The sequence below is a fragment of the Watersipora subatra genome, chromosome 10, assembly GCF_963576615.1.
Source record: "Watersipora subatra chromosome 10, tzWatSuba1.1, whole genome shotgun sequence".
Classification (NCBI taxonomy): Eukaryota; Metazoa; Bryozoa; class Gymnolaemata; order Cheilostomatida; family Watersiporidae; genus Watersipora; species Watersipora subatra.
The window spans coordinates 24,403,354-24,418,159 of NC_088717.1; the positions used below are offsets into that span (position 1 = coordinate 24,403,354).

General features: G+C 35.0%; 1 protein-coding gene across 1 annotated transcript; it reads right to left on the reverse strand.

Moving 5' to 3' along the window:
* Window positions 1-844: 844 nt before the first annotated feature.
* Window positions 845-13,581, reverse strand: LOC137406906 (ankyrin-3-like). Its single transcript, XM_068093506.1, has 7 exons — window positions 13,452-13,581; window positions 8,750-8,914; window positions 6,576-6,745; window positions 6,131-6,356; window positions 4,373-4,813; window positions 3,001-3,169; window positions 845-941 (listed from the first exon to the last, which is right to left on the reverse strand). Exons 1-7 carry the CDS (start codon window positions 13,579-13,581, stop codon window positions 845-847), a joined length of 1,398 nt encoding a protein of 465 aa, XP_067949607.1.
* Between the last annotated feature and the right edge of the window lie 1,225 nt (window positions 13,582-14,806).

A 14,806-nucleotide genomic window follows, 5' to 3' on the forward strand; every position in this document is an offset into this window, starting at 1 on the left:
GACAATTGCTAGTTGAGTCACCATTTGCTAGTTTATTTGACAATTGCTAGTTGATCCACCACTTGCTAGTTAATTTTACAACTGCTAGTTGATTTGGCACTTGCTAGCTTATTTAACAATTCCTAGTTGATTTGCCAATTGCTATTTCATTTGGCAGTTGCTTGTTGGCTTGCCATTTGTTAGTTTATTTGACAATTGCTAGTTAAGTCACCACTTGCCAGTTTATTTGACAATTGCTAGTTGATCCACCAATTGCTAGTTTACTTGACAATTGCTAGTTGATCCACCAATTGCTAGTTTATTTGACAATTGCTAGTTGATTCACCACTTGCTAGCTTATTTGACAATTGCTAGTTGATTTGGCACTTGCTAGTTTATTTGACAATTCCTAGTTGAGTCACCATTTGCTAGCTTATTTGACAATTGCTAGTTGATTTGGCATTTGCTAGTTTATTTGACAATTGCTAGTTGATTCACCACTTGCTAGCTTATTTGACAATTGCTAGTTGATTTGGCACTTGCTAGCTTATTTGACAATTGCTAGTTGATTTGGCATTTGCTAGTTTATTTGACAATTGCTAGTTGATTCACCACTTGCTAGCTTATTTGACAATTGCTAGTTGATTTGGCACTTGCTAGCTTATTTGACAATTGCTAGTTGATTTGGCACTTGCTATTTTATTTGGCGATTGCCTATTGAATTTCTACTTGCTAGTTGGTTTTATAATTTGAATTTATGTTTGCTTTAAACTTTAGATAATTTCCGATTCAGTGGAACATCTTTCATAAGATGTGGCTCAATAACATTTTTAATGTAACAACAATAGGTTTATAGACTGTAGTCTTACTCTAATCGTGGTGTTAGTGGTCGATGCTGCTGCAAATAGTCCCTCACCATCTGTCTAGCCAGGCTTATTTCTTCATTCAACTTCCCATATTGTCTACAAGAAAACCAAAACATTCAACTTAAGATTTGTCTCTACCTGACAGAAATTCAGGATTTTATGTCTACCAAACTTTTGATGATCACACACTCTAAAGGTGTGGCCACATGTGCCGAATTTTTTTACCGACTCCCTGAATTATTAGAAAATATTTGGAAAACACGAAGAATTTTGAAACACTCACAGAATTTTAAAAGCTGTGCATTCACGCCAAAATCGTCGACGAAACGCTTTTAATTGGCTGAGCAAATTATTAACGAGCGCGACTTGAGCAACTTTTGCGATTGGTATTTTCCGTGACAGATACTGCCACGCAATAAAATAGCAACACAATTCAACATTGTGAATACGATTCAACTGATTAGAAAGGGTGCCATCTCTAACGCAATCTAATCCGTTGCATCGCATTTATTATGTTGAACTGTGTTGGTATTTTTCTTACATGCCATTCTATGTGTCTCAACCTATACCAAATTATAGTGAAAGCTGCTAAAGTCAAATTTGTCAATAAATTGTTCAGCCAATTGAAAGCGTTTCGTTGACGATTTTGGTGTGCACCACAAGTTTGAAAATTCTGTGAATTTTGGCTGAATATTGTCGTGTTTCTGAATATTTTTGCATATCTCATGATTTTGACCAAAACATTCGGCACACGTGGCCATACCTTTGGTCAATATAAAATTGTTTGCTTTTCTAATTTATAAAACAAATGTGAAAAAGCTTTTGTTAGGCAAATATGAGCATTGCAATAACAACCATGTGTGATAGATACATGGACAGCTAAAGATCTGAACAAGCAAACAGACAAGTGGGTAGATAGACCAATGAGACAAACGGTTATTGGCCTGAAAGGCGGATGAGCCAATTGGTAGATGTATCAATAGGCCAAGAGACCAATTTGCTCATAGGTCAGATGTGCTATTAAAACACCATAGGTAGAAGAGCAAGCGGAAAAAGAAAAAAGACAGAAATTTGCTCAGTTAGACAGACAGACAGACCTACCAACAAACAGACAGACATAGCAACAGACAGACATAGCAACAGACAAATGGACCTACGAACAGACAAACAGGCATAGTAACAGACACACAGACATAGCAACAGACACACAGACCTACGAACAAACAGACAGACATAGCAACAGACGCACAAACCTATAAACAGACAGACAGACATAGCAACAGACACACAGACCTACGAACAGACAAACAGGTGAACAGACCGACAGAGGGGCATAAATTTACTTTGCTATACAGCTGGCTTATGACTATCCACAAGTAAATAGACATATACATGTATATGTGGCACCATGCTAATGAATACTTTGATATGCTTTTTATTATTCTTTCAGTTTTTACTCAATATTTGATTTTACTGATATATGTATAATCATTCCATACATAGCATAAATATTGTAGAAACATTCAGTTTTACGGTAACATAAAAACACGTCATGCTCGCAATCAGCCGGAACTTGTAAGGCCTCAGGGTATCAGCAAACCTTAAACTTTGACAAGTCATTAAAATATTGGCTAGTTTTATAATAAAAAAACCATAAGATAAAACCTTGACACTTGCCATAACACTGTTTCTTTTAGTAAGGTGGACAAATCTGTTATGCAAAGAAGTTGCTAAATCTATATACATGTATATAAATCTCAAAGTTTGTCATATGTTTGGATGTCTAGATATAGCTATTAAAATCTTGGAAAAAAGAATCCGGATCACAGAAGATTTGATCTTGGAGCCTCCTGTTTCCCAAACAAAATGCTAAACCATTGAGCTACACAATACTGATGGATTCATTTCGACAATATATGTTACTATGTGGGTGAAAATACACATACCGCTCTGTGTTATGGTACAACATCATTTTATGCTTGCTCTCACAGCTCTAATTAGTAAGTTTAGTTTTACTACCTTACTCAAATTAGCGATTGGCTGTTTGCCAGGCTAATGGCAAGTGGCAGACAACTACGTTACCTGCAACTGTTTATAAGCTGTTTTCAAATCCCGTGCAACGCTGACCATTCTGCTAGTTAGACAATAGATTCACCTGTAAAGAACGACAGCCTTGTCATCTCCGATCCCTAGAGTAAGGACTTGAGCCTCTAATCCCTTTACTTTGCCTCTCAGAGTGTCAACTGTCGCCTTGTCAACTTTTATCGGTTGCTGAAACTGGCCTTGGTGCTGACTTTGCTGCCATGACTGTCGATCAGGGTTTTCTAAAAAATGTTGACAGATAAATAAGCAGACAAGCCAAGCCTGTGTATATTGTGCATATTTGGCAACTGCTTGTTGACTTGCCATTTGATAGTTTATTTGAAAATTGCTAGTTCGTTTGCTACTTGCTAGTTGGCTTTATTGTTTGAATCTAAGTTTCCTTTAAACTTTAGATAATTTCAGATTTAGTAGAATGCCACCCTTCCTAAGATGTGGCTCAGCAAGCTGTATCCTGCGCTGTTCTTGTATAATATATCTATTTATGCTACAAATATATCGCTACGCTAAAATTATGAGCTATTGCAGAGGCCTAACAAGAGTTGGTGTCATTGGTAAAACATTTGTATTCCAGCAGAGCTGAGTCACTCAACTGTCTCGAATACTTCCTTTATGCAAGGGTCGCTTTGCTCGAGATAGAACATTTCTTGCATTATTAAAACTAAGTTATTAAATTTTGAGCAAGACAATGCTGGGTGTGGCTTTTATGGCTGTAGATGCTGCCAGTCTTTGAGTTTTAAATCCATGTTGTTTGATATTCTTAATGATTGCCAGTAGTTTTGGTAACACACTATATTAAGAGGCGCGCAACCACTATTGTTCAAAATGATACGCTCATGACAATTTTTATCTACAATCTATATATATATATATATAGTTTGTCATTGTTTGTCTGTCTGTTTGTCCTAAATAAAAACTAAATTCTAATTAAACCATGCATCTGAAAATTTTTGTGGCTTTTTTGATATTTACCCAGATTTTAGACTTAAAATTTTGGTTTACTCACCCTAAAGAGGCATTAAGATCGAAAAATACATTTTGGTGAATGAAAATGACGCTAAATACAATTTCGTAATGAGATGGTTAAAATGTTGTCCAATTTAGGGCTTCAACCCAAGATACTACATATATTAGACTGATTCTTTAACCAACTGAGCTAATTAACCACCTTCCAAACCCACAGAACAATTGTGCCAATCAGAAGTAAAGACTGATTATTTATACCATTGTTTTGTTTATTTGTTTGAAAAGTACTAAAATAAACAAATAAAATTAGAAACTGGAGTTTTATTTTTTATCCAGACAATTCTTGGTTTGTCTGCTGTAATTTGTAATTTTTAATATTTTAAAGCTGTAATTTTTAAAGCTGCAATTTGTAATTTTTAAAGCTGAAAACTCGATAGTTTCGTTTTAGCCTAAGCACCCACCATAGGTATGTCTTGGTAGTTGAGCGGGCTGCCGGTGTTTGGTTTGTTTAGTCTCAGTCATCTGCTGCTGACGATCAGCACTAACTATGTGAGCAGTCGATGGCTCCGATGACTCAATGTATACAGGGGCTACTTCATCTGCTTTATGTGACGCTATTTCAGCAGCAGCAGATTGCAAGGTCATGCTTTCATGCTGTCTATATGGATCATTTTCATGAAATGTGAGTGGCATTTGATCTGCGTTTCCCTGCATTGAATCGTTGTCAGCATACACATCGGCATTGGTGTTAGTGGTTGTTGACGGATCCGAAGCTCGCTGCAAATCAGCTAAGTCTATTTCAAGAATCGTCTTCTCTCTCTGAGGAGCTGGAGGGGAAGCAACTCCAGCTGTGATCATAGCTATGAGTTCTCCTTGTGTCGTCAAGTCTACAGCTAGTTTTCCTGCAACACAATATTTCTAAGCCGATACAAATTCTACTTTCAAAAGTTAAAATGTGGCGAGTTAATTGCATCGGAAAAATGTGTAAGTTATCAAGTAAGGAATGATATTTGGGTTCTTTGTATTAATCCTCAGCAAACTTGTTGGTGATTTTTTTGAGCAGATATTTCAAATGTTAAAGACGAGCCAATTGTTTAAATGTTTTGCCAGCACTGTTGAAAAGTTTAGAATTTTTAAGTAAATAAATTATAAAATGTTGTTTAAAACAAAGTGATTAATTGTAAAAATATTAAACTTTTACAATAAATTTGTTAGTCTACAATTAATTTATATAATATATAGTATAATGCATTAATAAAAGTTGAATAAAAGCAAAATAGCATGTTATATAGTTTATATCAAAGGTCTACTGAAACATATTTTAAAATTATATTTTGAAAGTAAACCAAATGTCACTTATGATTCGTTCTGATAGCTGCCATTATGTCAGTTTAATATCGTTGTGAAAAAAAATGAAATTTGCATAAAGAAAAATCTGAAACAAAATTCGACGCTTTTTTAATAACTTTTATAAATTTTACTTTTAGCAGTTTACCAAATACATGTTCAAGACAGCTGCTTTTATTTTCTATCGTAACTTCAAATATTCAGCTAATTGTATTATTGTTTGCTTAGAAATTAGCTTCCTAATAGCTTTAAGATGTACTAGAAAAAATTTTACAAAAGATATGTTTTTCTTAAAAAGTGCAAAATATTTTTGATTGAAATACACATAAATAAAAGTAGGAAATATAATTTGATGTTTTCCAGTATTTTTAGCTTTTGTTTCTTCCAGTTGAAATGTTTAAAACATCTATTTGTTTTTTTAGTGAAAGTTTAAATATTTAGCTAATTTTATTATTGTGTCTGTAAAAAATAAGTTTTAAACAGCCTTATAATATTTTACAAAACTTGTTTTTAAAATACTTATTTTTTACTTTTAAGTGAAAAGTATTTTTAGTGTTTTTTTCAATTATTTAATTACCGCATCCTTATAAAAACTTATCTTTATTGAGCTTACTTGTAAAAACACTTTAAAGGCTTTATGAGTAGTTGAATGCATACAAAGTCTAAAGAAGAAGATGTAAAAGAGAGAAAAATTGAAGCAAGTTGCTCGCTTATAATGATTTCTGGTGTTTTGGCCAGTTAGATTTTGGACAGTAATTTTCATAAGAGATCATATATCAGGTTATAATCCTTGCTAAAGTACCTGTAGAGAGATCAGCAAAAGTAAATCATGTGTCTGCTTGTGTTTAGAAAATAGTAGCAGCTGTATTCACCTTGATTGTCGGCCATATCTGTTTGGACTCCAGCAGAGATGAGTTGACCGACGATCATGTGGTTGTTAGAGGTAGCAGCGATGTGTAATGCTGTCTGACCGAGGTTATTCACAGCATCTGGTTCAACACCGATATCCAGCAATATTTCAACAGTAGTTGGCTGGTTTAATTGACAGGCAATATGTAGGGGTGTGTTGCCTTCAGAGTTTGGGCTATTAGGATTTACCTGCTTGGTGCAAATAGAGAAGGAGAAAGATAACTCATTGGCTAAACTTGCTCACTACTGTTTATAGATGGTGACCAGCTGACAGAATTATAACAAAACAGCATGAGTATAATTTTTTATGTGTATGAATGTCAGTATAATGCTACAAAACCTCTAAAATCATGAGTTTGCCGCCAACTTCTGTGACAAGAAAAAGAATTATTTCGTTGTGCCGCTAACCTCATTGTCAAGAAGAAGGGGAACTATGTCTTCTTGATGGTTGAGTATAGACAGTGCAAGAAGGCTGTTCTGATCATTATCCGAGCAAGTTATGTCAGCCTCATTTTCTAACAGCAATAGGGTGGTCTTCAGGTGACCTCCACACACAGCTAGCATCAGAGGAGTATATCCTGAACAAGTAAAAATACAATAACATGCTTATTCAGAAGTCTGTCTGTGCCAAAGTAGAAAAGATCACAATAGCCCAGTCAACAAATGTGAACTTTTTGCTTTATTGCAACGCGCATCAATAAGATCATTTATAATTAGTGTATTTGTCTATCTTAAAAGTTGACTTGCAACAAAATTTACATTACAATTATTTGGTATCAAAAGATTCACCATGGGCTATTCTTTTGTGTTGTAGGTGCCAAATATGTGGAAATTTGATTACAAGCTCTTAAAAGCTCAAAAACGAAAAGCCGCCGCTGATGGGAATCTGTTTATTGCTCTGACGTAGTCATTACAGTTTGGTTATTGTCTTGTCACGTGATGTTCTCACGTGAATTGAAAGGCCAATAAAAAGCTCAATATAAAACTTATCGTAGCACTAGTTTATGATAAACACTTTGGGTTTACTGAAGACCCCGTATCAAATATAGATGCTCGCTACTTTACAGTTTTGTTTCGGCATTATCTAATCGTCAAATCGTAATCTGATCATGTGACCCAATACTTCGCAAATAATTTTTGCAGCACTTTTCGATTATCACAGGTGACCAACAGGCTCGTTATGATTATCAAAAAGTGATATGTACTCCTTCGAGGTAAGGTTAAAAAATTAAATGAATTTTTACGGTAGGTTATAAGATATCACTGCTAAAAGTGACAGCATTACAATGACGATAAAGTAGGCGCGTAAGAACAATAGATATGGTTTTATTGAATGCGTGAAGTATATTTGTGAGAATATTTCGACGAATGAAGTTGCATGAATGTGTAAACAGAAACCATCCTGTAACAACTACATCCCATTTGAGCCGTTTTGGAAAGAGAATCCAAGCTACGGCGATCTCGCATGGCTGCGATTAACTGTTCGTTTTTTAGCTTTTAAGAGTTTGTAATCACAATTCCATATATTTTGCACCAACAACACAACAGAGTAAGACATAGGGAATCTTATGACATCAAATAGCTGTAATGTGAATTTTGTTGCAAGTCAACCTTTAAGCATAATTTACAAACAGTTTGTTACAACCTTTAGGTAATATAGCTGTGAGTTTAGTTGTCCTGAAGAGGTCATGGTAATATGACCCCTACTCTATAGATACCCAGTGTGCTGTGAGAGACCATCAGGTGTGCCAATAAAATGCAGAGAATAAATATGTGCACAATAAAGCTATTGTATTACGGAAGGTGGTTTAGTGGCGTGGAAGGTAGCGCACCAGGTGACAAAGTTGAATATCATAGATTGGAACGCCGCATGATGCTGTCTTTATCCTTAGCCTTCAGTCATTGCTTCAGATGAATGGAACAACAGACAGATTACGGTAAAGAGTGATGATGACTAGTCAATGCCATCACTTTAATGAGCTTATTGCTTAACAAAATCTATGGTTGTCATTTTTAAGATGTGCGCAAAAAATAACCAAAACTTCAAATAGTTTTAGCTGCACCATATATCTAAAATTCAATAACCAAACTCAGTTTCTAAATACAAAAAAATACGGAGCTAAAATGTCATACAGAGCTAAACTCTGAAATCACATGCGCATTGCAATAAAACCAAGTGACAGATTTTTTCATTTCATTTTGTCCAAACAGAAACAAACCTGAAAGATGAAAGATTACTGCATTTTACCCAGACAACTGCTCTTAGAATTTTTCCTATTTAAACCTTGATTTTTATATTTCTTAGTTTAAATTGTTTTTTGCAACTGGTCATGTTTCTAATCCTCAAGATTTTTTTGCCACTGAACTCAGACTTGTCCAGCCAAGACCATGGAGCCATTGTTTGTATAGTAATGGCTCATAAAAAACACACACAGCCTCTGCTTTCAGTAAACTAAGCAGGCATACTCTATCTTCGAGAGCTTGCTCACACACTAATATTTAAGTTGGATGTTTATACAACTAATTTAGTAGACCACATCTGGTGTAAAACACTAGTATTTGTATGAAATGCACATACTCACCATCCTTGTTAGATGGGTTCACGTCTCCACCGTTTGTAAGCAGATAGACGACTACTGGACTATGGCCATTGCGGGCAGCTTTGTGAATAGGCATCTCTCCACTTTGATCAATATAAGTAGGACTTGCTCCAGCAACTACTAGCTCTTCTACATGTGTCAGGTAACCTATAACAGACAGGGACTAGATGTTTCCAATTAATCCATGGGAGTAGGTTAGGGAAGACATACTGCCTGCCAACTAGGCTCTGGATCTTGATTGGCCAAGCTATTGTGTACATGGAGCCTTTATCAATGATTTTTTATGGTGTACGTCTTAGTAATTGTCTTACTTCGTGAAAAATTAAAACTCAATAAAAAATAAAACTCAATTAAAAAAATAAAATTCAATTCAAAAAACAAAACTCAATTCAAAAAATAAAACTCAATTAATAAAATAAAACTCAATTTAAAAAAACTGATTCAAAAAATAAAGCTCAATTCAAAAAATAAAACTCTATTCAAAAAATAAAACTCCATTCGAAAAATAAAACTCCATTCGAAAAATAAAACTCGATTCAAAATTTAAAAGGAACACTAATAGATAAAAGACAATATAGCAAAACTTGCTTTGTGGAATTGTCTCTATTTCAACTAATGACATGGATGACCATTGTTGGGTGGTTTTGCTCAAAGTGCTGCCATTGACCTAAATTACTTTACGCTGTACAAATCTTTTGCACTGAATTAAGTCACGAACAATTTTTGTTATCTTTATTGGTCATCATTTAAATCAAACAAAATTTTCTCTCAAATTATGCCATTGAAGAACCAAAGAAAAGGGCAACAGTTAATCAATCAAATCTAATGAATGGTTTGACATATATTGTTTAAAATATTGTTTTCTGTTAAGAAAATAATATTAAATGAAACATTTTAAAAGAACTGGCAATAATATTTTCAAAATAATAATTAAAAGTTGTATGAATTTTGTGCATATTATGTAAGTTACAATGAGTTCAAAACCAGTAATTGCCACATGAAAAACGAGGACATAAACCATGAAAGATATTGAAACTTATAATCAACCTAAAATAACCCTTTAACAGAGTAAGAAGACACCAAGATTTGGAAAGACCATTCATTGGACTAGGAGGTGCTGGAATATGACGGAGATTTGCAATTAGTTGGAATGCTCTTTAGTCATTTGAGATGTCTCTTCGGGCCAGCTAATAATAAATGTGTATACCATAAATAATAAGACAAAAAATGAAGTAAAAATAAAATGCCATGACATTTTATGTTAATGTATGGCCTGCAAAACTGGAACCGAGTCAATGACTTCGTGACATTATTACAAATAGTGTGAAAATGTTTTCTTCAAAAAAAGCTTTTTTACCTGCTTTAAGGAAAATAGGCAGCACTTGGTTTTATATTTTACTAAGACAGTTATATTTTATTTTTCCTTCCCTAGATACCATGTCCTGTGAGGACATAAGTGATCATGGTTCTCCCACTTCCTGTAACCATGACCGCTCTTAGCAGGTTTCCACAGTGGTTTGCCATTGCCTTCTGGGTGTTTCTATTAAAACACCATCTCTAGACACCATCTTCACTCACAGAGAACCTTCTCCATCTTTGGTCATGTTTTGTTTTTAGTCCTGCAGGGCTGCTAGCCACCCCTACTTATCCACGCAGGAGCGCAGATAAGGCGTCAGTTTAGACACCAAAGACCCAACTTGACACAAAAGCAATTGTGGTTAGATGCCCTTCCTAACACCACCAATACAGTCCTTATGTAACTTGACCTACTGACCTATGTACTGACCTACGCCTGCTCCCATACTGTATTTTACCTTTTCCTAAGCAGTTATGTTCTCTTTACTTCACAGTGTACTCCAAAGTTACAAATGAAAACACTTCCCAACAGTATAATGCTAATCATGTGTTGCTTTATAACTTCACACAAATGAGCCAGGCATACCGATATGAGCCATAGAGCTTTGTCTATTGTCGGTACATCAAAGACCTTACCGTGTTCAGCAGCAACATGAAGAGGAGTTTGTTGAGCCGCTCCACCATTAACTATATCAAGAGATGCTCCGGCAGCAAGCAATGCCTCTATCACATCGGTATGTCTCTTAGAGCAGGCGATATGCAGCGCTGTCGATCCTTGCTCATACCAATCAACACCTACGCATATAATTGGTTTATCTCATCGTACAACAAATTGTAATTGGAAAAGTTTAAATATACTACCAAGTTACACAACAATTTGATGTATGTGATTGTATGATTGGTTGGATGATAATCATCTAGGCATTGATTGGTTAGTTTTACTGTTTAAAACTTTCTTAGCTAGATTTCTGTTCAACTGCCCAGAGGTTCATGAATGATACCATTTGTTCAATACCTATAGCTTGTAGTATCTTGTTGTACACGGTATACATATATACAGCAGCATCGGTCTGCTTTTGAAGTTATTTCTTAAAAAACTTGCAAAGTTATGTATTAAATATTTAGAACATCATTACCAATACTAAAACAAACATTCAAAAAAGGTTTGCATTAGATGGGATTTGAACTCCCAGCACTTAGCTTAGCATTCAGGCAAGCTGTTTTACCACCTGTACCAATTGTTCAAATGCCATTACTATAGAATTATTGTGCATATAATTATTCTGCGCGCTTTGTCAGCACACCTGAAGTTCTTCTGCGACACACCAGACTGCTCAGCTACTAGTATGTTAGAACTGATGCTAACAAAACAAACCATTGCGGCTCAACTTTTAATTTTCTATGTTGATAGCTGGCTACAGTTAGACAGCACACAACCCTACGTTTGACTTTATTTTATGACAGACCCATAAAAGCCACATATTAATGTGCCCTGTGGTTTTTACATTGTGTGTATAAAACAAAGTGTGAAAATGCTGGGAACCATACCAGTAACTGAATAGCGAATAACAATTATTTTGAAAACATTATTGCTATTTCCTTTAACAGTGTTCTACCTAATATCCATTTTCTTAACAGAAAAAGGTATTTTAAATGCTATATATCAAACTATTTATTTGATTTCATTGACTAACTGTTACCCTTTTTATGACTGGCCTGGCATAATTTGGAAAAAAATGTTTTCTATGAGATCAAATGGTCTTCAATAAAGTGAAAGCCCCTAATATTTGAATCTCAGTATAACATAGCTAAATTACCTAATGACAATAATAAAGAATGATAAATAAACATATTTCACTGTCACATATTCTAGCAAAAAATAATAAAACTTGCTTCATTGAGTCAATATTTTCAACCATTCAATGATGGTAAGTAGTAACTTTATGTCAAGCGCACTTTACATACAATGGAGGACATGAAGTGTTGGATGAAAAATAGAAATAGAAACACTCAAGATGACTTCAATTGTTATTCACACAGACATGCAGGTCACACAGACATGCAGGTCACACAGATACGTACAGGACACAGAGACATGCACGTCACAGAGACATACAATGCTACTCGTTTCCTATCGTTGATGCATTAAAGCCCTCAACATGTTACCTTCTCTTGCTCTCAAAAACTAATGGTTTTCTGACTAGCTTTAATAACCATTTTAAGAGAAGATAACTCTACAACGTAACTAAAAGCCTAGAGCATTTCAAGATGAAGTTTATCGAACCCGATTAGCTAGTAATTAATCGGCGGTAAGATACATAGCAGCTGTATATGTTCTAAGGAATATTGACCGCTCTACCTTTTCGAACAGTAGTGCGAAGTGCTGAGTTCACATCTATCTGCTTAGTAAGGATGTAGGTGACGATGTCAGCGTGTGAGCAGAAGACAGCATTGTGAAGCGGAGAAAAACCTGTTCAATAAAAGGGCATAATAATCTATCAATTACCTTAGCAACCACACCTATGGAAGGTTTGTCAAACAGGCTATTTGCTGTAAAAACTGTAAAACTACAATTAGATTGTAACAAAGCAGAAAGTAGCAAATAAGTTGATTCGTTGGTAATTGTAAAAAAATTGATAAAAAAGCTAATTCAGAAAGAGGAAGTGGTTTAGACATTTGTCTGTGTCACTTAAAATCTTTAGTGGTGGAAATAGAAAATGGAAAATTCTTAGAAATGGACAAAGCTAGAAAGATTTATCTCTTTAGCTACAAGAGCTTTACAATAAAACTTCTTGTTTTTATATTCGTAACAAATACACACTCTATCAGACTTAGTGTACTGCAATCATTGTTCTTTTTTCAGTTATCTCTGAAGCATCATTTTTCTGAGGAAGAGTGAAAAAAAACTATTTATTCTATTTGGTTTATGTTTTTTGTCATTGAGTTCTACAAGCTTGAAGCTTCAAATTTCTTCAGTTAAAATCATGTCTTATTCTAAGTGCTTTGACAGTCGATGGAAGGTTGTGATACGGTCATGGGGCCTCCTTGTATGTACAATGTGTGTAGGCTTCAAAGTGTTACACAATGCTTTAAAATATTCTTATAATAGTCTATGAGGCGCATGAACTACATGTAGTTCAAACTGATGCAAACAACTTTGGGACTGCAAACATTCCCACTAAGTCAGCATGTCTACTAATTACATGTATAAAATATTTCCTTACATCAGATGGCTTTTCATTAATTAGTCAAAGTTCATATTTCTAAAATTAGCTTAGGCAATCTCAGCAGATGCGATGCAAACAAGAGATAGGGTTCAGTGCACTACCTTTCTTTCCAGTTGTAGTAAGCAGCTTAACTGCGTCGTTGGCGCCCTCCACAAACTCCTTCACCTCCTCCAACTTGTTACCATCTATCAGCTTAACTAAGTGATCTACACTCTCTTCATTTGCTGACATTGCTTCTGATAGTGAGGAATGACTATGACTGACAGGTGGCCGCAGTTAAAAGGCAACTAAAAATAGTTGACTAAATTGACATATGACTGGATGGAGCAAGTGGCTGCAGGTGTCCCTTGATATAGGTGGCTGCTCGCTTACTATTCACAGTAGCATCTTATTGCCAGGCAACAGAAAGTAAGGTATGACTCGAGTGCAAATCAAGAAACTAAATTATCTTCTTACCACCTATTTGAATTAATACATAATATATTTATATAAATAAAATGTGCAAACAATAGTCAGTATAAACCTTTAAGGATCAGTTCAACTTTGTTCTAACAGCATTGAAAACATTAGCCAATTTTTTTCCTTAAGTCTGGTTTTCTGTGTATAAATAAGAACCTGACCATGAATTAAACATGACTAATATATTTTATAACAAACTAAGAAGTTTATAAAACTTTAAAGCTGTATATATTCACTGCATAAACCCTACAAAAATATGTGTTGTACTTTAAAAACAACAACACATTCATACTTGTCAAAAGAGCTGTAACGTGAAAATGACATTGATCATTCACTCATAAATCCTTATAAATAACTTAGTGAGGTCCCTATACAGGTCTATGGCTAACATTGCTCAAAACTAAAAGGGCCAATGCAGGATAGACTAAGGAAAGATAATTCCTTTGAAAGCCCTAACCATCCAGCATTCAGCAGTTTTGAAATAACAACATTTGGTGTTTATGAAAAAATATTTGCAAATTACAAAAGAATCCTTGAAGATAAAAACTGGTTGAAAGGACGAGCTAGATAATCTAACATTGCTAAAATTATCTGAGAAAAACAGCACTGGCCCTCCAAACAGTTTGACCAGTTAGTGGCAGACGATGTTTTTCATTGAAGGAAGTGTCCGAAACACAAATCTTCAAACATGCAATACTTATAAATAAAAGGTGTACAACAAGCTCATATAGACCTCCCTGGGGTTTCACTCTCAACTTTTATCCGCTAGGCCCAACGGAAAAAGCACGTTTTAGGAGTGTTTTTGGTGGCCATACACTCTATAGTGTTTTCATAAAAAAGGTATGTTTTTTAGCTTAGTGCAGTAAATAGGGGCCAAACCTGTCTCATTGAGTTCCACACAAGGGCAACATGCCAAAAAAGTGCGCAATTAGTTTGTATTGTTAAAGTGATAAGGGGTAGTTTTTTATTAATGCGTAAGTCAGTGGAAAGGGTGCAT

What these genes read in the sequence shown, in the direction of transcription:
- LOC137406906 (XM_068093506.1), bottom strand. Translation starts at nt 13,581, where the DNA reads ATGTCAGCAAATGAAGAGAGTGTAGATCACTTAGTTAAGCTGATAGAT. An exon ending in GAACCCATCTAACAAGGATG is followed by an intron (nt 6,746 to 8,749) that starts GTGAGTATGTGC and finishes TTACTTGTTCAG; the next exon opens with GATATACTCCTCTGATGCTA. An exon ending in AAGGCTGTCGTTCTTTACAG is followed by an intron (nt 942 to 3,000) that starts GTGAATCTATTG and finishes GTTTTCTTGTAG; the next exon opens with ACAATATGGGAAGTTGAATG.